General features: G+C 16.0%; 1 protein-coding gene across 3 annotated transcripts in view; it reads left to right on the forward strand.

Annotated features, from left to right (window-relative positions):
• Positions 1-1,560: 1,560 nt before the first annotated feature.
• Positions 1,561-26,361, forward strand: part of LOC726770 (caskin-1-like) — a 97,899-nt gene continuing 73,098 nt past the window's right edge. Inside the window, exons 1-3 of one of the 3 annotated variants that reach the window (XM_026443563.1) lie at positions 1,561-1,676; positions 1,805-2,047; positions 9,963-10,077. Coding sequence is in view for 2 of the 3 variants with exons in the window: in XM_026443562.1 (XP_026299347.1) it covers positions 2,032-2,047 (16 nt within the window). In the remaining variant the exon portion in view is untranslated. Of the gene's footprint in view, positions 2,048-9,962; positions 10,078-26,361 lie in introns of all 3 variants that reach the window. The other 2 variants (XM_026443562.1, NM_001242523.1) reach the window with 2 other exon arrangements.

A 26,361-nucleotide genomic window follows, 5' to 3' on the forward strand; every position in this document is an offset into this window, starting at 1 on the left:
AAAATATTAAATATATTAAATAGATTATGATATTAATTTAAATAAATATATAATTTAAATATAATATAATATAAATATAATATAATAAAAAATAAATATAATATAATTACTTTCAATTGAAAAAGTATAAAGATATTATAACAATTGTTATATATCAAATTATATTTATATTATTGTTGTTATATTCTGTATAGTATAATAAGAAAATAATTGTTAACGCTAAAACATATATTTATTTATGAAATATTAAATATAAAGTTTAACATAAATTCAATATCTTTTATAATTTATTAAAAATAAATTTTAAATTATAAAAAAATTCATTTAAATTTTGATTTCTTAAAGTAAAATTTTTAGACAATTATGTCGAGTACAATTATTTATTATTGAAATTATTGCAAATACGAACAAAAAGTAAATTAAATGTTTAAAAATATAATTACGAAATATTTAAAAAAATAAATAAAGAAATATTTATAAATTATATATATATACTATCATTTTTTTCTTTTTTTGTTTTTGAATCATTTAATAGTTATTTTTTTATTTTAATTATATTAAATATATATCTAATTATGTGTTTTAATATACATAAGAAATTATTTAAAATAAAATAAAAATTTACCTAATAGAAAAATTAAAAAAAAATATATATATATATAATTTAAACTTAAAAAAATATGTATATAATTTTTTATTAATTTAATTTTAAATTTTAGTATCTATTTAATATTTAATGTTTATTTTTTAATTTTAATAATTTTAATTCTTGATGAATGATAATTTAATTTAATTTATATATTTTTTTATTTTTTATAGTTTATGCTAAAAATATGCTTGTATGCTAAAAGTTTATTAATTTATTTCATTAATTTTTATGAATAAATAAAAATAATAATAAAAATGATAAATCCTCCAAATAAAATTTGAAAAATAAATTATAATCAAATATTTCTGAAATTATATAAGTGTGCATTCAGGTTCATTTATTTTGATTTATATATTTTATATATTATGTGTTTTAACATTATATATTTTATATACAATTAATAATAAAATAAATTTTTTAAAATTAATTAATCAACTAAGACTTTGTTTTTATTTTAATTTAAACTTAAAAATTTTGTTCATTTCTTAAAATTATTTTTATTAATATTATCAATGATGATAATAACAATAGATATATTTTAAATTTTATTTAAGTTAAATTAATAATTTAAAATAATTTAAAATAATGAATATAATAATATAAAATTTATTTAAAATAGTATATATCATATAATTTAATTAAAAAATAACTAAATAAATATATATATATAGAACTAATAACAAACTAATTATAATTAAATATTTAATTATAATTAAAGTTTTTGTATTTCAAATATATAAAATAAATATTATATTTTATTCGTTATATTTAAAAATTTTTTAATATGATTTAAAGTTTAATATTTTTAATGTTAAATTTAATAGAAATAAACCAAATGGTAGAGAAATAGAATAATGAATTTAAAAAGCTTTCAACTGCAAGACCTAAATCCATACAAGGAGGAGATTTATCACTGGTTACTTGAGCGCTCTAGCGGTGGCATTGGATACTACAATACAGTGCTACGTGAGAAATCGTGATGGTGTAGTTTATACCCTGTTTGGTCGTCGTTCCTCGTTTCGTTCAAGTACGTTTAAAATTATCGCGTTCTCAGTGTACTTATTGTATAAGTAGATAAAGAACTTTGTAATCACAATTAACAGTATGTCATTCTCTTTTGAAGTAACTTTTTACTTTTTCGTATTAACGTAACAGGTAAAAGACGTATCGAAAGGCCAGGTTATCTTCTTTGTTCGAGAAAAGCCTCATCAGTGAGCAATGGCGCGGGAACTTCATGTTCCAGAATCGATGTGTGCATGGCGTAGGTGATGATCGGTGTTTGTACATGTGGTATGGTGTTTATAGCGAACGAGAAGATTTACATATCTTACTGGATTGACCAGCTCGTCGGTTTTTGGATACGAGCCGTGTCGTGAGCTGCCATGAGGCGTATTAGCGGTAAGCCAAATGTATTCTTAGCCATTTTAAATATTTTTAACAATTTATCAATAAATAGATATATTTTTTTTAAAGATCATTGATTGTATTTTGTAATCAAAAGCTTCTATAAAAAATTCTTTAATAGAAAGAATATTTATTAGAGTGATTTTCAACTTTTCTACAATATTGCGCATGCGCTGATTTTGTGAATTTTTTGCGAATTATTTGATATTTATTATTTAAATCGTATTAATAGTTTATTTTTATTATATATTATATTTAATAACAATTTTTTATATTCGAACATTGATTTCTGCAAAACATATTCTATTATATATTTTTATATTTTTTAAAGTAATAGTTAAAGTGTATTTAATTTCTTCAAAAATCATTTTATATTTCTGGTTAAATTTAAATAAAATAAACATAATTGTTTATATTTGATGTTTTTTTTGCAGTTATTCGATTCATTATTCGTTGATTTTATCATTCTTAGAATATTATATGAAAAATAAAAAAATTTATAATTAATTTATAAATTTTTTATTTAATGATTTAATTTGATAATATTAGAATTGAATCATACTTGTGTATATATATATATATATATATATATATATATATATATATAAACATTTAATAGATAAAATAATATTATACATGAAATAATATATATTGTTGAACATAAATGTAATATTTTTATATTACAGAATTGACATAGAAAATAGTAAAGCTAGAAAGTTAAATTACTTGTATCTAGCAAACGTGTTTGAATTTTTTCTTTTCTGTTAAATAGAAAAAAAGCTACTTGAATAATTTTTTATTTACAGTAAAAAATATTAATTAAAATGGAAGATTAATTTCTGGAATAAATCAAATTAATCGAACAAGAAAAATATAAAAATAATTCTTTAATATTTGATATCTAAAATTACAATTTTCCTAATGTTTATATTATATGGTTACAAAAATTAATATAGATTAATTTATTAATTTATTTTATATAATAAAATATAACTATTTTGTTATCATTTATAATATAATAAGTATATAGTATAAAATCTAATATATGATATTTATAATATAATAAATATAAAAATCTAATATATAATATTTACAAATATAATAAAGAGCTTATAAAAGTTTGCATCTGATATAAAACAATTTCATTTTAATTTTTTTAAAATCTACGTTGATTCTATTCATTTTTATTATTTAAAAAATTTTTTTATTTATATTATTATTTTATATTACATATACTTAAACATTAATATGCTCTTAAATATTTTTATAGATACATTTTAATTTTATACACAAAACTCACAAAAGTATTATTTTTATTTTAGAAAAACATTTTAGAATAAAGATATTCGTAATATTGAAAATCTTTAAAATTAAAAAAATTTCTACTTTTTAACTATAATAATATTATAATAATATAAATTTATTTTTATATAATCAATAATAAATTTAATTAAATTAGATTCATTGATTCATACAATCAATTTAATGCAATAATTTATATAGAGATATATATAAAATTTAAAAATTTAATTTTTTATACGTCAAAAAGATAAATGATGATAATAGCAATGATCATGAATTATTGACTTTGAAAAATTCTATTTAAAATTTATTTGAAACTTTTGTTTGAACATATATTTTTATAATAATATTATATTCTTAGAATATTGCTTAGAAAAAAAATAAACATTTCAAAGTTTCAAACTTTATAATATTTTAGATTCAAGTGAATTTTATGATCTTTTTTAAAAATATTTTAATAAATCTTTGTAAAAATTTAATATCGAATTTAATATATAAAAAAAAATATGATTAATTGCTATTATGAAATTCATGCAAATAATTTTTTATTGCTTTATATTATATTTATCTTACTTTTCTTGTATGATTAAACTAATGTTTAATTTAGACATTATATATCAATGCATCATGCATATTGATATATTCTTTAAATTTTATTCTGCTATTTTTTTTTATTATTATAATTATATTAATATTAAATGAAAAAAATATTTATATTTTAAATCAAAATAAGAAATAGAGACGAATAAGAAGATAATTATACATAATTTTTTTTAGAGATTAATTATATCAATTATATTATATATCTAATAATTAATTATATTATATTATATATATTAAATATATAATTATATTATATATGTAATGCAATATTTTATTATTTCAGACAAATATTACAAGATGTTATTTTAAAATTATAGAACTTTATTATAGAATTTCAAGTTTTAAATAAATGGAAAAAATAAGAATGTTAGTTTGTTTAATTATTAATCATTTTTTATATATTTTCTTTTTGATTTTCTTTCTACTTTCTTTTTTAATAAAAATATGTATCAAAAAAATAACTTAAACATATAATTTCTTTGATTATGCAATTATGTAAAACATTTTTATTGATTTATTATGTATATAATTTGTATTGCTTATAATATTATCTATAATAAATTTTTTATATTGTTTATAAAAGTTTATAAACTATTATTCGATAAAAAAATTAAGAAATTGGAAAGAAAGATGAAAGATGATTAAAAAAATGAAATTAAGGAAAAAAAGAGTAGAAAAACATAGTAGAAAGGATGAATGCAATATATACTTACATATGTACATGAAAGAAAAGAAAGCAAAGAAAAAAATATATATATATGGACGTTTATTTTACTTTTTCATTCATATTAACGAACGTCATTTTTTGAATGTCAAAAAGAAACGTGTGAACATAAATAAAATTATTCAATTCTAGCTAAGATTATTAATGATAAGATTATTAAAAATTTAATGGTAATTAAATGGATTATTTTATGTAAAAATTGTTTAAAATTTTTTGGTTTTTTAACTTTTTTTTTTCGTTATTTCAATTAATTTTAATATTTTAATATTTAAAAATTTTTATTAAAAAATTTTAAGAAAATCATATTTGATTTTTGAACAATATCAATGATTAGGAATGTTAATTTTTTAAAATATTTTATCACATTTTAATTTTCTTTTACGTTGTGTTATTTACAGAAAAATATAATAAAATGTTAATATAATATGTATATAATATTTAAAATCATAATAATAAGATATATTTTTACAAATATATCTTATAAACATATTTTTATAAATAATTATTGGAAAGATTAAATATTTTTGAAATACATATTAAAATTTTTGTATGTAAATTTTTATAATAATAAATAATATAATATATTTATAATAATAAATTTTTATAATATATATAATATGTAAATTTTTCATTGCATCAATTGCTTCATTGTTTTTATTTACATTATTTATTAATTGTAAAGATATGAATCAGAACATATTATGTCTTTATACTTTGTTTTTTTATTCAAAATAAAAATGAATTTTTATAGGTATCATATATTTTTCTTGTTTTTTTTTTTTTTAGTTTTTTTATCGCAATTGAATATAGAAAAAATTTCTCAATAGATAGAAATATTTAAAACAAAAATCTATACATAGTTGTAAACTAACATTTCAATTATATTTGATATATTTTGATATATTATATTTATTTGATATTTTTGAAGAAAATATAACATCGTAATAAATTGTGTAATATGATAGAGAAATTAAAAAAATGAAATTATTAAAAAAAACATTTTATTTATAATATATTTTATTAAAATAATTTTTTTTAATCATTTAAATCATTATTTGTTTATTATTAATTCATTATATTAATATATTATATTATTATATTAATATATTAATTCATTACACATCACATGATAATGTATAATGTAATAATATTTTAAATAAAACAAATTAATTATTTCAATTTAAAATTAATTATTTCAATAAAAATTATATGTAAAATAATTATTATTATTTATGAATTTTTTGAAATATCTAGTATTTCAATAAAAGATAATTAATTTATCGTAAAAATTATGTAAAAGATAATCTAATTATTTAAATGTAATTATTTAAATGTATTTATGTAAAAGTTAATAAGAGTTATTAGTATTAGTTATATAAGAGTTTTCACTTTAGAAGTAAATATTTTTAATAATCGAATTTTTTTCTTTATATAAATATATTTTTAAAAAGAAATATTATATTTATTTGAGAATTTTAATTTAAATTGTAATCCTTCTATTATTTAGAATAGTTTTTATTAAAATGTAAAATAATTATAACTATATATTTTCATGATAAATTATTTCATCAAACATTTATTCACAACAAATGAATGAAATAAAAAAGCTGATTCTGTCACAAATTCAGTGCAAATAAATTAATCTAAGTTAAGTAAATAGAAATAAATATTATAATATATAATTATATATATAATATATAATAATATATAACAGTGCAATTTCTAATTATGTTTATTTAAGTTTTGTATAAAAAATATATATGAAAAAAAATATTAAAAATTAAAATATGTTTTGCTTTTATGTTTGCATTTAAAGATTATCCTTATGTTTATAAAATAACAAAAAAAATAAAAAAAAATAAAAAAACGTTTTAAATAAATGTATATAATTTGTCAGATATTAAAATGATTGTTTAAATAACTAAAATAATTTTTGAAATACTAAAATTTGTTTTGTATTTGTAAAAGTATTCAATATAACCTTTATGTTTATATATGTTAAATATATATACACACAAGATTAATATCGACAGATTATATTTATGCATTTTATGCTTACAATTATATATTTTCAAATATTCTTTTTACATTTCATGCTTTATGTTATATGTATTCATTATCATATAACTATTATTAATGAATAAGATAAAGATTTTAAATGCTTCTACAAAGATAAATTCTTTTACTTGTCTATTACATTTATAATTATAGATATGCGAAGAAACTTGTAATATTATCATATACTTCTATAAATGTTTTTCATAAAATTTTTCATTAGAAATGATTCAGAAATGTTTTATAGAATTAATTTTAGAATTAAAATATTTTTAAGCATTTTGATTAAGTGTTTATTATTTGTTTCATTGAGAATTATAAGACAAAATAGATCTTTTATTTTTTCATGATTATGTTATTATATTTTTTATATAATTATGATTGATCAACAAGATGAGAAAATAGACATAAACAAATGCACGTGATCGATGCATGAATAGAACAAAATTTTATATTTTTGCAAGATTATATTTGCTAGTTATATTTGCATGTTTTAGATAGACTCATGAAAAAATTTTAATTGATTAGAATAATAAAGAAAATAATAAAGCTCATAATGAAGCTTTTAATGTCTATTATGTGAGTGTTTCTATTCTAAAATAACAGCAGTTCTTATTTTGTTTATTAAATTGATTTTTTTCTATTTCTTCTTGTATTTGATATTGTATTTGTTATTGTAAGTTAAATCTTGAGATTTAATTTCTTGAGAACGAGTGATAAGATTTTTTGTAAATTGCAGATAATATATTAAAGAAATTAAAACGGAATTAAAACTGATAGATTAAGATATCCATAGATATTAAAGCCGTTATCTACATTAGCTTATAATGATTTTTACGATGTTGTATTAGTAACATCTGGATAAACAGTATTCAATAATGTATTCAATAATCAGTTTAATAATGTCTATATATACAGTTTTTAATTTACAATGTATAATATTAAAAATTTTTTACCAATATTTCATCTATTTAATATTTAATTAAAAAATTAATAAGTAACTGAAAATTTTAGATCTTGGGCTCAGTTTCTCTTTCTTTAAATTTCAATCGGTGACCAAATAATGAATTGATAACAATTTATTAAGTGATGAAAATGATTGTATTAATAATTAAGTTTTAATAATTGTAATTAATTTTGTAATTGTATTTAATTCTGAATTCAATTGCAGACAAAATTCAATTATATCCAGTTTTTTTTTTTTTTTTTTTTTTTTTAGTAATATAACTAAAAAATATTCGAAATAAAAATTTTAGATTTATAAACTACTCTTCTGTATTTTCCATCTCTAAAATTTCATCGATTGGAAGTACAATCAAAAATTCAAATCGTTTGATTCAATTTTAAAAATGTTATTTAAAAGCTAATTTTAAAAGCTATTAGAATCATGAAATAATAGTATCTGAAGATCGAAAAATAATATTAGATTGACAATTAATAGTTACAACCACAATAAATAAATATTTTAGATTTTTGTTTACTGCCTTGTCTTATTGTTATGTTAGATTTACTGGTTATTTGAACTGGTATAATATTTGAATTATTAAAAATATAATATTTGAATTATTAATAATATTATTATATTATATATTATATAGTATATTTTTTATAAAATTCGATTTGAACCAACTTGTAATGTATTGTGTTTTATATTCATATAAAAAACTTTTCTTTATTTTTATTATTGCATTATTAATTCTTTTTCAAATATTGTGATTTTTATTATATCAGCCATATATTAATTTATATTTATTTATATTTATCTGATATTTATAGAGCTAATATATTATTATAGAGCTAAATAATATTATAGAATTATAATAAAATATAATAAAATATAATTACAAGAAAATATGTAAATCATATAAATGCTATGTAGGTCAAATAAATGTCTTAAGATTGATTTATGGATGAAAGATATAGTATAGTGTGTGCGTGTGCGTGCGTGCATACGTGCGTGTGTGTGTGTATATATTAGATATTAATATAAAAAATGTTTTCTTTAATTTGCAACGAATATTTAAGATATTGAAACTATCAAAAAAGTAATGTTACAAAACTGATGTTATTTGGTATAAAGAGATTGAAATTTACATTAATTGAAGTGAAACAGGAAAGATCGAGATTTCTCTGTCTTCATTGCATTGCTGTTGTATATTATTCCCGCCTTCTTTTATTTAATATAAACTTAAATTATTTATAATAACTTAAATTAATAAATAAAACTTGATCAATATTTTTGTATACCAAATTTCATATTTAGTGTGACTTCTAGAATTGATGCTTCAAAAAATATTAATATATATAATTTATATATATAATATAATATAAGAATATATATAAAATATAATATTAATATTGCATCAATATATAATAGTGTATCAAGTAATATATATGTATTATATTTTCGTAATATTTTTCTGATATTTCACGTTCTTAGTAGATATTCTAACATTATAAATAAATAGAAATGTTTTATTTATTTAGATATATAAGAAAATATCTTTCTTAAAATTATGCATATTGAAAGAAAATATATTCTAATTTATTCAGATATAGTTATTATGTATTTGACTCTTCAAAACAATCAAATAGGTATATAATCAAATAGTATAAAGATTTGCAGAAATGCATTAATAGTCAATTTCTCAGGATAGCTTTCATTTTGAGCTTTTATTGATGTTTATGCTCATTATAAAAGTTGGGTTTGAATTCTTTTCAAATTGATAGTTATCTTCGAAATGTATCTATTCTTCGATTTGTGTACATTCTTAAGTCTTTCGATATGTACAATCTTGAAATCTTTTGATGAATAGGTATTTCGATAATTTCTTCAACTGTCAAATGACTTTATTAATTTACTGATTGATAATAATATTAATTAAGTAAAAAAACATAAATAAATGTTAATCAATTGGATTATGGATCACTTCACAGTTCGGATTAATATCAAACGGTGTGTGTGTGTGCATACGCGCGCGCGCGGTGTATGTGTGTGTAATATATACACATATAAGAATAAAAATCATTTTATTTTATTTTCTAAAAGTTTATGTACGTTTCAAATGAAAGGATTAAGGTCTTATCTTTATTCGAAGCCACTCCCCACTTTAATTATATGAGTCCATTCTTTTTTTCATCGATATCCCTAGTTTCTCGATATAATGCAATGTTTATAGTGCTAATTATAAATAGGTGAAAGAAAAATATTTTCCACTATTTCAGGATAATAAGCAGTCACCTGATCTGATCTGTTCATCCCTACTTTGTGAATGTTGTAATCAAGAACGACGTCTGGTTTTGTCTTTGTAACTGGCTCTTCTTGTGACCACATAACAACGTAAGTTGTAGAAGCTGTGTGGCATGCTATCAGCATCAACACATCTTTCGCGTTTTAGGCAGTGTAGGTGCTTTCTTCTTACCGATATTTTTTTATCTTTTTTTAATCTTGTATAATTGCTTACAAAAGATTTTTATCTATTCATATAAATGATAATCTGTTATAAATTTAATTATTCAATATATCTAATTACTATAATGTTTAGCTTCTCGATTTTTTATATTAATTGAATTTTAATTCGAAGCATTATAGATTTTGGATTTTTTCTTATTTTTTCTTCAAGATTTTGATGAGTTATTAAAAATATTGATTTTATTTGTCCACATTAAATTTAAATATTCAAAAATTACATGCATATTTAAACTATTTTTAAGGCAAAATTTCCCAATTTGCAATTTAGGATTATTTAACCAAATTGTTTAACCAATTGTTTAACCAAAAGATAATTTAAATAATATACGAATGTTTTATTCAATCAAATTGAATACAAATCTCATATAATGTTACATAAGAAATATTAAAACAAGAAAATTTATATACACGTAAGTTTTTAATGAATTCATTCCAAGTTATTATTTGATTTTACATATTAAAATTTATAAGAAATCTATATAAATCTATATAACAATAATTTAAAATTTTAGATATTTTAAAATAAAATTTAATTTCTATTATTAATATTTTTTATTACATTTTCATTTTAAACATATAATTATATAATTAGAATATATTGTAATATAATTATAATATAAAATTTTATTTTATATTTATACTTTTTTTTCTGTATACATATGTAATAATTAAATAAATGTATAATTTTTTCTATTCTTAAAATTGAGATGTTGATAGCACTGTTTTAAAGCGATAGTAGATGCAAGCCATAATATAAAGAAATATAGAGAAATGAGGAATTTTCAGATTATTTATTAATCATTAAATTTAAATTTAATGATTATAACATTTAAATTTCTTTATGAAGCACATACATATATTTTTTATAAATCATAGAAATTATTAATTTTATAATCTTTATATTTTTTTCTAACTAAAATGTTAGTTAACTTCAGTTTATTCATTTATTTAAATTTTTAGATCACTCAATAAATAATTGGCATAGTGATTAGTTTTTATTTTGAATAGTTACTCTATAATGTCAAAATATGAATGAGTTAATAATTAATTATCAATAATATTCATGTTTTCGCACTTATATCGAAATATAAATAACAGGAATACAGAACTTATTGCATCCCTTATATTTTAAAATTTAATATTTGGATTTATTATAATTTCACATACTTCTTAGATTATAATTTTTAAATTTGACATTATCAGAAATGTCGCTTATATTTAAACATTAAATTTAAATATTTAAATATTAATATAAATATTATATAATATATATAATATATATATATATATATATATATATATATATATTATATATATTTTAATATTTAAATATTAATTTAAATATTAAATATAAAATATTATAATAATAATTTGCAGAGATATTATAAAGAAAAAATAATAAAATACAAAAATTATTGTTCGATTTTTCATTTTAAATCAATATTTAGATAAATAATTGATAATTGTAAATGCTTCTTTACAAATTTAAATTTTCAATTATTAAAAAAATTCAGTATTTAAACTTTTGCTTACATAAATAAAAAAATTCTTATTTGATTTATATTTGAATATTTATATAAAAATTCAATTAATTTATATCATGGAATATAATCAATTAAATATAGTATAATTTTAAGAGTTTTAATTTAATGAAAATAATTTTATTTTATTTGCATTTTTATAAATTTTAATTATAATTTCAAATTAATAATGAATTTATGTTAAATTTTTGAAATAAGTTTTTGAATTGATTTTTTTGAAAATTTTGTTTAAGTATTATTTCTAATATGTATATAAATTAAATTAATTTTTTATAATATATAATTTTTATTAAATATCCAATAAATCATTTAAAAAATACAAAATAAAAATGATGTAATTTAATATTAACAGAAAATATCATTTTTATATATAAAGTCCAAAATATAAACTTTTTATATTAAATTATTGTTAAATTTGGAAAAATTTTTATTTTTTAAAAAAATATTGTTAAACATTGAGAAATGTAAAATGGATATGATAAAACAACATAAATTATAAAATATTTTATATTAATTTAATATTATCATAGTATATTATAATTTTATATAATCATCAAAGCTTAATTTTAATTACTTAATTAATATTTTTATTAATTATAAAAAAAATGAATTAAATTTTATTTTTCTCTAAAGTATTTATTGTTTTTCATAAATATTACAAATTTAAATTGTTAATTAAATTAATGAATATTATGCAATTACATGAATATTTTCACATAATTGAATTATAAAATAGATAAAAAATCATAATATATACTAAAAAAAAAAAATAAAAAATTGATCTAAAATAAAAATAAAATAATAGGATAAATTATTAATAAAAAATAATAATTATTAATAAAAAATATTTTATATAATTTTACATTTTACCAAAGTGTATTATAAAATTGTATTATAAGTTGATATTAAAATATTTAATTTTTATAAAAATAATATTATAATAAATTACTATGACTATAAATTTTTAGTATTTTGAATATTTTTGCAATGGAAAAAATATTTGTGATTTTATATAATTTTTAATATTATTTTATTATATTAGTTAAATAAATCATATTTAACAAAATACAATAATATTCTATCAAAAGAAAGTTTGAATTCATTTTTTCTATAATTAATAAAAATATAAATGTCGTTATGATTAATATATGTAAAAGATTTGTTAATATTCAAATATTTTTACAAATATATATATATATATATATATATATATATATGTTAATTCTCATTAATTGATAAACTTAATTATAATTATAAATTCATTATAATTATTTTAATTATAATTGATAAACTTAATAATATATATATATATATTAATTCTCATTAATTGATAAATTTAATTTCAATAAACATATTATTAATTGTTTATATAAATCACGTTTGGAAGTAGCTACTTATTTTATAAACAAATTATTTTTTATGGATTAGTTCTGTAAATATGAATATTTGTATTTTCTTATTAAAAAAAATTTGTAAAAATTTTAAAAAGGAATTTAAATTATTATATATCTATAAATTATCTTTTTATAAAAAAAAATAAAATAAAATAAACATAAAAAACAAAAAATTTTTCATTTACAAACTTTATTTATTTAAAAAATTGCAATTTTTTATATTTATTCGAATTCTTAAATATTTCATTTTAATTAATAAAATAAGAAATACGTGCACGTGTGTATAAAATCAAAGCTTAATGCTTATATCTTAATTTATTAGAAATTTTCTTTTTATGTTATTCAGAAATTATATATCACAACAATGTTTTATATTTTTCATTTTATATATTTATAATATTTAATATATATAAGAAGATTATTTCTGAAATATGTTATTAAAAATTTTACATAGATTTATTTTTTATTTAAAAAAATTATGTGAATATTTAAAAAATATTTTGTAAAACTTATTTATTGAAAAACATCGGATATATTCACATTCACGATTTAAAAATAATGAAAATATGATTATGATGTAAGATTAATTTTTGCATTCTATGTATATAATCTTTGATGATTAAAAAAATTTCTTCATTTTGAATGGATCATCATTTATATTAATGATTTTTATAGTATATAGTTTATAGTATATAGTTTTATAATATAACACGGTTACGGGATACATATTTTATGTTCTATGAATTCTCGTTATCATGCTATACAAGAATTTTCCTCATATAACACATTTCAAATAATATAAAGTATATTTGAAATTATTATTATCATATTAATTTATATTTTCTATGTATATTGGTTGAAAAATTTTATAGTTTTATTGTGCTTTTTTAATAAAGAATTATATTATATTTAAATTTTACAGAATCTATATTTATATGACATTTTTTTCTTTATTTTTTTCTTATTTATTATATTTTACTTCTGTACTATAATGTTAAAAATCTAAAATATTTCATATTTTCATGAAATAGTACATATTTATTATTTAACATATGTATCATTTAATTTATCATAGACAAAATATAAAAATAGATATATCATCTAAACTTTTTATTAAAATATTCATAATCCAAACTTTGATTGGTATATTGACTAGAAAAATATTGATTTTATGTTCTTTATTTATAAATGATAACCATGAAATGAAGTAATTATTAAAATTCCATTTATTTATTTAAGCTATCAATTAATTGGACTAGTTTATTTATTTATTTGAGACAAAATTCAAAGAACAAAATTAAAAAATCCAATTGAATTTTTTAATTAATATAATGCATTTAAAATAGGATATTGCAATATTCTAAAGGAGAAATGGTACGAGAAGACTATTATGATATTTTTCTTTGTCATATGTTGTTATATTACTTTATTTATAATACTAACACTTATGATCAAAATGATTTTATTTATATATATTTATATATAATTAGAAATAGTCAATCAAATCCACATTCTTTTATTTTAAATTTTTTATTTAACATTTAATTATTTATATTTTATATTTTTCTTTTATTTTTTTTTTTTGAGTACTTTAAAACTTTGCAGTTTTTATTTAGCGTTAATTATACACACACTTTAAAATTTATAAGTATAGAATATGTTTTATAATATTAATAAAATAATTTAAATGTTTTATAATGTTTAAAGAAATTTTTTTTATAATTTTTTGGAAATTTTGCGGAATCTTAAAAAACTAAAGATTTGTTATCAGCTGAAAAAATTATTATATTTTATAAAAAATAGTTCATGAGTCTACACTCAATAGAAATATTATATTATTTCATATAATTAATTATTTCGTTTAATAAGATCAAAAGAGCTTATTTTTAAGATCATATTTTTAATCTTTTCCAAAAGTATTCAATTCTCAACTTTGAAAGCTGATTTTATTTCAAACTGGATGTTAGTCGATAAAAAAAATATGTATTAAATATTTAGCTGAGAAAAATCTAATCTCTGCCATAAATTTCATCAAAATTATATGAGTCAGTTTTTTTTATTGATATTGATATTTATATTTATTGATATTTGATATTTATTTATATAAATCTTTTTCGGAATGTGGAAATAAATATAAAAAAACTCATATATATATTGTCAATACATATATATATATATATAATATATATATATATATATATATATATATATATATTCAATGTAATAATAATTTTTTATAATTTATAATTTTTTAAATTATTAAAATATTTCAACTTATAAACTTAATTTAAGGCCAAACAGTAATTATATATATAGGAAAAAGTTGTTCAAGATTTTGATTTTGACAACATATTCAAATTTTATCAAAATTGGTAAGGATTATTCTTTAATTAATTAATAATTAATTTGAAAATTAGTTAATTTTCTTTTTCTGTCAAAAATATCTATTATTTATTAAAATTAATTAATGTATAAGCAATAATTATTAAAAAAATTGTATTCATAAAATGATGATGATTTGTAATTTGGATTTTTTTATTCTTAAAATCTATCTGAGTATGATTTTAAGTATTGTACAAAAGAAGGAGTTTAAAGTGAATACTATCTCTTGAATAATGATGATTATATATATAATAATTATAATAAGATTACAATTTTGTTTATATTGTGAACCTTGAATTAAACTTGAAATAATGTTTGATTTTGTTTGCTAATTGATGACTGACTGAATTTTATCTGATTTTTAATTATGCTCTAATCTACATTGTAAATTCTAGCTATGATCTAATCTAAATTTTATCTCAATTAACTAATCTGATCTGAATTCTATGAATTATTTATATCTAATTTGATTGAAATTTCAAATCATTATCTTCTGCGAAAATATAAATTAAAAGGAAATTAAAAAGAACTAAGATCGCATTTGAAGAGCGGTTTTCAAGAATGACTGAAATGTCGCAATACATAGGAGTTAGGATTCTTGCAACTGTTTCTATGATAATACATCACGAATTTGAATTAAAATTTTAACTTGTGAACTGGACATTACTATTATATCTTAATTTCGACTATGGAAAATTGAAAATAAGGGAACTAAATTGAAAATGAGGGAACTATATCCGTTTGTACATTACTAAAACTTAAACTATTGAAAATGTTATTGAAAATAAAATTCAAACTATGGTTTCAAATTCTGCTTCAATTCTTTTGTCCTTAATATTTATTGTTACATAAAAAAAAATAGTCTTAAAAAATTGTTTCATAGATATATATTATTTTAAGATATGTATTATCTATTCGATTCGTTACGGGATTTATTATAATTTTTATTAATTTATATTGATTTTTAGAATAAGTTCCAATCGAATTTTTATATTCTGATAAAAATTCGATTGATATGAAAATAGTAATAGAATTCTAAAACTTTATTTTTTGGGCAAAAATATATTGTATGATTGATTTATTCCTTAATATCATTTGTGATTTAAATAAGGTACATTGGAAATTGAAATATTAAATTTTATAAATTTACATTTTAATAAAACTCTCTTAATATTGAGATATAACTCTCTTAATAATGAAAAAGATATATAGAAATATATAGAATATTTTTTATAGAAATATTCTATAGAATATTCTATAGAAATATTTTTTAATCATTTTCATATTCGATGTTATATATCACATAATTTTTTAAATTAAATAATAAACATATTTTTCATATAACAATAAATTTTAATTTTAGTAAATTATACTTTTTTTTTATAAAAAATAATACAAAAAAACATTTTTATAACAATCTATTCGATAATTGAAAAAATAAATTTTTTCTAAAATCTTAAAAAGATTTCTTAAAAGAATTAATAGAAAAATTATATAATTTGTATCTTTATCTTATATTTTTATTTTTTTACACTTATTTTAATTATTTTAATCAAAAATATAGGATTTCTCAATTTTTTTAAATTATATGGGAAATATATTTATATTGGCAAAAAAAAATAAATTTTATTTGAGATTATAAATAATTATAATAAAAGTATAAAAGAAATAATAAAATGTTTAATTATTATGATGGTCATCAATTAAGAAAAAAAAGAATAATAAAATAATAATGAAATTAATAAAAGTTATCAGTATCAATAGTTTCGCATAATCAATACAAAAAAATTTTAATGAAAGAAAAAATTCAAATGTTTAAGTTAATTGACATTTTAAAAAAAAAAGATTATATAAAAGAAAATAAATAATATTTTATATTTTGTTTTATATTTATATTCAATGTTTTATTTAAAAAAACAATATTTAATAATATAAATTTTTTAAATTTAAATTAATTTTTTTAAAAGTATTATTTCGTAAATGATGAATATGTTTCATTTCTTCTATTGTATGAGAATTGATATATTATTGTTGCAATTATGAGATATTAAATAAATTCATTTATTATGTACAAATTTTACAATGAAATATTTTTGTTTGAATTCTTATAATATATTCTGTATAATATTTGAAAAATATTTAATATCGAATACAATGTTTATTTATTTCGAATGTGAATATAAAGATTTGCAATAAATAGAAACTGCATCTTCATTTTCATCCACGCTTCTCAATATCTGTGTCATTCTTAAAATTCATAATATTAATACATACATATAATATAATAAAGACCATAATTAAGATTTGCTGAAATTAAATATAATTAAATATTGCAAATAATTTTTTTTCGTTTATAAATAGTTATGATGTTATGAAATTCGAATAAAAAACTTTGTTATTTTTACGTTTATTATATATTTAATTTATTATATATTTAAATAATATCATTTTTATCAATTTTATATTTTTTAGCCGTTATTTTTAGATTATTTTTATTAAGAATTTTGAATATTTTTAGATGATTTAGATCATAATTATTTAGAATTTATTTGACAATTCTTAGATTTCTACTTAAATGGCATTTATTAAAATACAATAATATAAATTTCCATCATAATTATTTATTGAAGAATATTATAGATTACAAATTATATAAATTAAATTATTTTATAATATGTTGAAATATTTCGTTTGAAATCTCATATCTTTCCAAATAAAATTTTAAATATTTTTAACAATATTTAATCTTAAACAAGAAAGCAATAAGAGTTATAGTAATATTAGAATTATATAAAAATATATTAAGTGCATGTTCATATAAAATTAATAATATTTCATCCTTTAAAATCAATACAGTTATAAAAACTGTACGTAATAAAGTAAAAATTTATATATTTCAACACGAAAATGTATTTTTTAATAAAATAGTTTTAGATTAATAAGTTTAAAATAATCGTAACCGAACATACAGAACATATGATGTGATATATACATGTATATATATAATCAATAAAAATATATCAAATTTCTCTATATATCAATTCTTTTTAGTTTTCTACATATAGGAGATGTTCAAAGATTTATCAATCAACATTTTTCTTATAAACGGATGAAAAAAATGGTAATTAGGAGTGAAAAGTTTTTTGTTTTCAATAAACTATATAATAATGTAATTTTTTATATGTTATTAATTTTTAATTATTAATTTTTTATATATTTCTTTAAATTTTCGAGAAACAAAAGTAACCTTCAATTTTTTAAATGCAATACAGCATATATTTTTATTAAGATAAAATTTATTCATATATATGATTATGATTTTTAAATGTAAGGTCAAAAATGAAGAAAACAGTTTGTATACGAATTACATACTACTTGTTACTTATTTATTTATTAATTTATTAAATTTTTCGTTATTTATATGATCTTATAAAAAATTTATTTTGATTTTACTGTGATTTCTACTTGATATTCTGTATCAATTCATATAATATAACTCTGTCACTTTTTATTTATCAAACGTTCTTCTTTTTTCCTCAAATTGTGGAAATAAAATTTCACATCAAAACCATTCAAATTGAATTTTTTTTCTGAATTGCTGAAAACTACTTTTCCATTTCTTTTTCTAAAAAACATGATTCTATGCAAATTTTAAACGAATTTCTTAAATATTTTTCATTTAAAGTTTTCATTAAGTTGTAATTTTGTTATAATTATATTTGTTATAATTATTGTTATAATTTTTTGTATTTAATAAATTTGTTCTGTTGCAAAATATAATGCATATTTTTTACATTTTTTGAAATTTCTGTTTCTTCAGCGACTTTTCTTAGTTTTAAAACTAGAAACAACAATAGTTTGTCTATCGAATTCTGTTTTCCAATATGAGATTTTCCAGTTATTCTTTTTTTTTTCATAAATTTGTTAATTCTTTAAAGGATTATAATGATATTAATAATTAAATTCTAATGATTTTTCGATTTTTGTAACAATATAATTTTTTAATCATAACAATAAAATTCAATCGATTTCATTTTTATTTAATTGTTTTTTTTCTATTAATTTTTTATTTATTTTAGAATTAAATGCACCAATAGTAGCTAATTGAAAGATTTATATGTTTATTTTAAATCATTGCTGACTTTTTAAAGAAAAGAATGAAAAACATATCAAATATATTCAATTATTTTGATTAAAATTAGCATGAGTTTAAATTTTTTTCTATAACTTTTTCTTTATACAAAATTTATGATTTAATATGTTTATTTTAGAGAATAAATCCAATATAAAATATACATTTTTTGCTTTTAATTACATAAAATATTCAAATGTATCAAATATTTATCTTTTTATCTATTTATCTTTTATCTATTTATCTTTTTCTGTATATCATTTTTCTATATATCATTATTTAATTTGTCTGATTTTTATCTTATTTTAGAAAAAATGAATTTTTTACAAGTTTCTTAATGTTTATAATATTTGTTTATGCATAACATAATACATTTCATACAAAATTTTTGTAAAATTACATATTTGATATTTTCATTCACATCTGAGATTTCTTAAGTCAAAAAACCAATTTAGATATCTATATATTTCTATTTTCTCTTCAAAATTTAAAATACATTTAGAAGAGCATATGATAATATGCTGTTAAAATATAAGTTTCGAGTAATTGATGTCTGAAATTTTTCATTATGATTCATTATTCAAAACAGAAATAAATCTTTATATTTTATATAATTTTTTTTTATCAAAGTTTTCTAAAAAATTAAATCTTTGGATTGATATTGAATATTATGTGTTATATATTTTTTTTAAATTTATATTTCTTTTGTTTCTTAATAATAAATTTGTAAATTAAAAATTGAATAAAAATGAATAAAAGTAATTATTTATTTATATTGTAAATATTTATATTAATTTTTTAATCAATGAATATATACTTTTTTTATTATCTAACTTTTAAAAAAGTTAATTTTTTTAAAACAATTTAAAAAAAATAAGTTAATACAAAACAATGAATTAAAAAAAAATTAGGAAAATATAATTTAATATTAATATTAATATTAATATTAATATTAATAATATATTAATGACATTAATAAATATTAATATTTTATTATAAATATTATATTTAATATTATATAAATGTTAATATTTCTATAATAATTCTATAAATATTAAAATCAAATGAATTATAAGAAATAAATATAATAAAAAATATATATATATATATATATATATATAATATTAGCTTATTATACCGTAAAGCTTATAAAAGTATAATATAAAGTATAATATAAAAAAATATATATATACTATTGCATTAAAAAAGTTATACAATAGAACAGAATAAAATCATCCTTAAAATTGAAAATTGAAAATAAAAAATTGATTAAATTGTATTTTCAATACTTGTTTTTATATTTATATATTTTTTTTATATATTTTACATACAATATATTTTACTTTTCTGACCTCATTTAAAACAAATATCACTTGTTCTTATTATATTATTATAGAAAAGAAGAATAGTTAAAAAAAATATTGATATTATTTATTAAAATATATATTTGTATGTATAATTACGAATTGTAAAAATCTAAATTTTTACTTTAAACGAATTCAAAGAGAAAGAAAATAATATTGATATATGTATAATATATATATATATATATATATATACATATATATGTGTATATATATATAACATAAATTAATTAATCAATATTATATAATTTATCAATTTTATAAGAAAATTATATTTATTTTATAATCTTTATAAAAATTAAAAAATATTATTGATTAGAATATCGATAATATATTCAATTGTCTAATTTTTATCTTCTTGTTTGTATTATTGAATTTAAAAATTATATTTGAATACAGATTATTAATTATTAAGTAACAATTAATAAAAAATAATATAAATTATGAATTTTTTTTATTATTTAATGGATATTAAAATTTTAATGGATAATACAATTTTTATGTACATATATTTTGAATAAATAGTTTATGTATAAACAATTAAAATCTTTATTCCAAATAAATATATATAAATTTATATGTGTTTATAAAATATGACAATAAGAGATTGCAATTATTCATGACATGATTGTTTTCATAGATTTTTTAATTTAAAAATTCTAAGTGCTCAAAACATCAAGTAACATGAGATGATACCACATTACTCGCAACATGATACAATATTACGAAAATCTGTTATAAAGCATGGTAACATCGCAAGCATTATAGATTTTTTCATTCTATTTAACAAAATTTAAAACATTTGCACAATTAATTTTTTATAGATTTTTCATTTATTTGTATATATACACGCATGTATGCACATGTATATGCATAAAAAATGTATATTATTATATTTGTCAAATAGTTATTATATATTTTGAATAAATAGTTTATGTATAAATAAATTTGTTTGATAAACAGAATTAAACATATTGTTATGTAACAACATATTGTTATGTAATTTTTAATGTAAACAAAGACAAAGTTTGGTATACAAAAATATTGCTTAAAGTTTATTTATTAAATTTTAAATAATTTAAATTTGCATTAAATGAAGCGAAAAACAAAGTATGATAGCGATATGATAAAGATAAACGATCTCATTTTTTTTCGTCTTATTTCATCTAATTGCAAACTTCAATTGTTTATAACTTAATAAGTAAGTTTTAATTAACATTTTTATATTAATTTTTGTATGGGCTTCTAAAAATGATTCATTAAAATTCCAAATTATATATTAATGTAAATTATTTGAATAAATATTTATATATAATAAAAATATTAAACAATATTATCTTAATTAAATCTTAACATAAAAAAATATATATAGTATTATGTGATTAATGAATTTTTTAGAAACTTTATATCTGAAGAAAATTAATTACTTTTTATCCCTGAATATGTAAAATAAATTTTTGAAAATATTGTTTCCTTTTTGTGAAATGAATTCAATAATCATAATTATTTAATGTTAATTGAAATTTTACAAGAAATGATCATATTAATCAAGTTATATTATCTTTAATTCTACTTATTTTTACTTAAAAAAATTTTGTAACTATTTTTCATATCTGATTTTTTCATTTTTAGAAACTAATATATGTAATATAACTTATGTTAACTTATTATGTTAACATAAGTAATGAACGATTTTATTATTAGTGTTATCTATAATTATGCACTCACATTACATTTCACATTACAATACAATTTACAAATTATTTACAATGCTAATTTTCATTATGGTGATAATTATATTATTTTTTTCGATATCATGTACTGAATAAAAAAGACTTGAAATCTAAAAAAAAAAAAATACAAAAATACGAAATAAATATATACATATAAAACATAAAATTTTATATAAAGTTTTATATAAAAAAATAAAAAAGAAAATTTGAGAGGGAGGGGGAGGGGGAGGGAGAGGGGGAGGGAGAGGGGGAGGGAGGGAGGGGGGAGAGAGAGAGAGAGAGAGAGAGAGAGAGAGAGAGAGAGAGAGAGAGAGAGAGAGAGAGAGAGAGAGAGAGAGAGAGAGAGAGAGAAAGAGAAAGAGAGAGATCAATAAATTTTATTTTTTATATTTTTTGTTTTTAACTTTGAATTATAGTTGAACAATTTTTCAAAAAGATTTTTATTAAAAGTTTTTTAAAAATTTAGAAAATTTGTTTACTATTTCAATAATTTTGTATAATTAATTATTTAATTATTTAATTAATGTCTATTATTTAATTTTATTTTTAATAATATATTTTATTAAATTATTTTTATTAAAAATTATGAAAATTATTTTGGATCATATATGCACTTAATAAGTATTAAAATTTTTAATAAAATTTTTAATTTTTAATAAAATTATTATATTTATTATTATAAATATAATTATATTTATAATATTAATTATATTTAATTAAATATAATTATATTTAATATAATAAATGTATTGACTTACATATATATATTTGGTAGTTCTTATATTTTAAATAAAATAAGATGTGTGTTTGGATGAAATTTTTTCTTAAAATTTTTTATTTAAATCTTAAACTTGATTCATTATATAATTCTTTATATAATTCTTATATATAATTCTTTTAATTTTGTATTTTTATATTCTATTCTGCATTTATCATATTCAAATTCGCACGTCAATAATTTAATCATTTTTTAAAGCTTGGATTTCTGTAATTTTTATTATTGTTATTGTATTGTTCTTTTTTTAAAATTACAGAAATATATTATATTAATTAATTTATTTATTTTTCATTTTATATTATATTTCATATTTTTATTTATTTAGTTATAATTTTTGGTAGTATTATACTTTTGTAAAATAAATTGTTTTTTCATAATGAATATTTAACAACTGTTTTTTTTACATATTCTTTTATTTGATGAATTAAATTTATAAAAATCAGTAAATCAAAATTTATAAATATCAGTGTATGTTATTATATTTATATTAATTAAGTATTTTTATATTTTTTACTTTTCTATTAATTTATATAAAAAATTTTCTAATAAAATTAAATTATTTTCATTTTATATTCTTTTAATTTATAAAAATTAAATCACTTGAGAATTATTTTGTATCTTATTTTTTGATTAATATTTTATTTTTTTGAAATTTTAACTCAATGTTTTATTGCATTTAATATTCAATATTTTTTTAAAATTATTAGATAATAATTGTTATAATATAATATAATTTAAAATGTCAATATTAATTTAAAATAATATTAGTTAATAATTTAAATATTTTATTGGCCATTTTTGATTTTTTAATTTTGTAATATTTTATATTTAATTATAAGAAATTCAAAAAAAGGCAATTTGGAAAATAATTATTTTTTTCTTTTTATCTTCGATATGAATTTTTGAAAATTTTTATTTTAAACATAAAAAATAATATAGTTTTAATATTACTATTTCATACATAAAAATATATAAAATATGAAATTTACGTAATTATTCTTAACAGCTTGCTATATCTTTGAGGTCACTATGAATGGATTAACAAAAATAATATAATTTAGTAATAATTAATTAACTAATTTATATTACAAAATTTTTAATATGTTAAAAAATAAAATCAATTATAATATATATTATTATAATATACACATATAATATGTATGTAATATGTTTTTATATTGTTTTTATTGTAAGATATTTATAAAAATAAAAGATTTTTAAAAATAAGTTTGAGCCATCAAAATGATGAAAAAAGTTCATATATACATATATATATATATCGATAAAGTTTAGTTATTAAATTATAAATATTTTAAATTTGCGTTAATGATAGAATGAGAAAGCAGAATTATATTATTATTATTTTAACAAATATTATTTTAACAAATATTAGTATTTTTTTATGTAATAAATGTTTATACATATTTTAAAATTACTTAATTTTGTATACAAATTTGATTCTTTCCATTATGCAAAAAAATTTCTCTTATTAAATAATCAATTATATTATTTATATTTTTTAAACATTTCATTAATAAATTAAATTATTACAAAATTAATATATGTAGAAATCTTTTGATGAAAAATAATACTTTTATCACTTTGTTATATATATATTATTCGTATTATATTATATTATTCATTTTAAAAGTTTGTGATTTGAATATATAGATATTTTGTATGTAACGAAAAGAAATTTATTAATCGTAATTGCTATTCAGTTCAACTCGTTTATTTTTGTCCTTGACAAGATATATGTTCATCTTATGCAAATTATTCGATCCATGAGATTCGATTTTATCTTCTTCTGCGTATACTTTTTAGTTATATAATATCCTTAGGCTGTTTTAACATTGATTTGTCTTTTAAATGACTTAATTCATATATTCTTATTTTTACATAAAATCTTTTGAATTATCATTTTTTAAAAATAAATCATATATTAAATTTTACAATTTTTTTTGAAAATATCTAAATTGTTAACAAAATTCTTAATATAAATATTAATATATTATAATAATAATATAAATATTAAGAATTTTGTTAACAATTTAGATATTTTCAAAAAAAATTGTAAAATTTAATATATGATTTATTTTTTTTCTTATATTCAAAATTCTATTAATATTTTTAAATTTACTAAAAATCTTTATGTGCTATAATATAACGTTTTTCCTTTTTTTCTTTTCCTATTCTAACAGAAAATATAACAAAAAATTTTATCATTTTTTTCACATTTCCATTTTTAATTAATCTATTATATATTTTCTTTAAATACATATATTCTATAATAAATTCTGTATTAAATTCTATAATATATTGTAATTTATATTTTAAAAAATTTTTAAAAATTATTAAAAAATTTTTAATTATATATTAATATAAATAAAATTTTAAACTGCTTGTAATAAGCTCTTTTTTTTTGCCATTTCATAGACATCAGGAAATATTTTTTTAAATGATTTATAAAAATTTCATATTTTTAATATATATTATATCCGTTTTAAGTATACATACTATATTATATATACTATTATACATGCTATTATTTCTGTATCAGAAATACTACAAAATTTTCAGACAAAAGTTGTATAATATTCAAAGTACATATAATAATAAATGTTTGATCTTGGATTAACCTTGAATTCTTCAGTAAAGTTCAGTAAAGTAATATTTAAATTTTTAAATGGAATACTTATTACATATGATTTTATATTATATTTTATAATTTATATCGAGATTTTAAAAATATTTTTTTTTATTTTTATTTATGCATTATATATTATTTATGCATATTTTTCTTTTCTTTCATTATTGAATTATTAATT

The sequence above is a fragment of the Apis mellifera genome, linkage group LG11, assembly GCF_003254395.2.
Source record: "Apis mellifera strain DH4 linkage group LG11, Amel_HAv3.1, whole genome shotgun sequence".
NCBI lineage: Eukaryota > Metazoa > Arthropoda > Insecta > Hymenoptera > Apidae > Apis > Apis mellifera.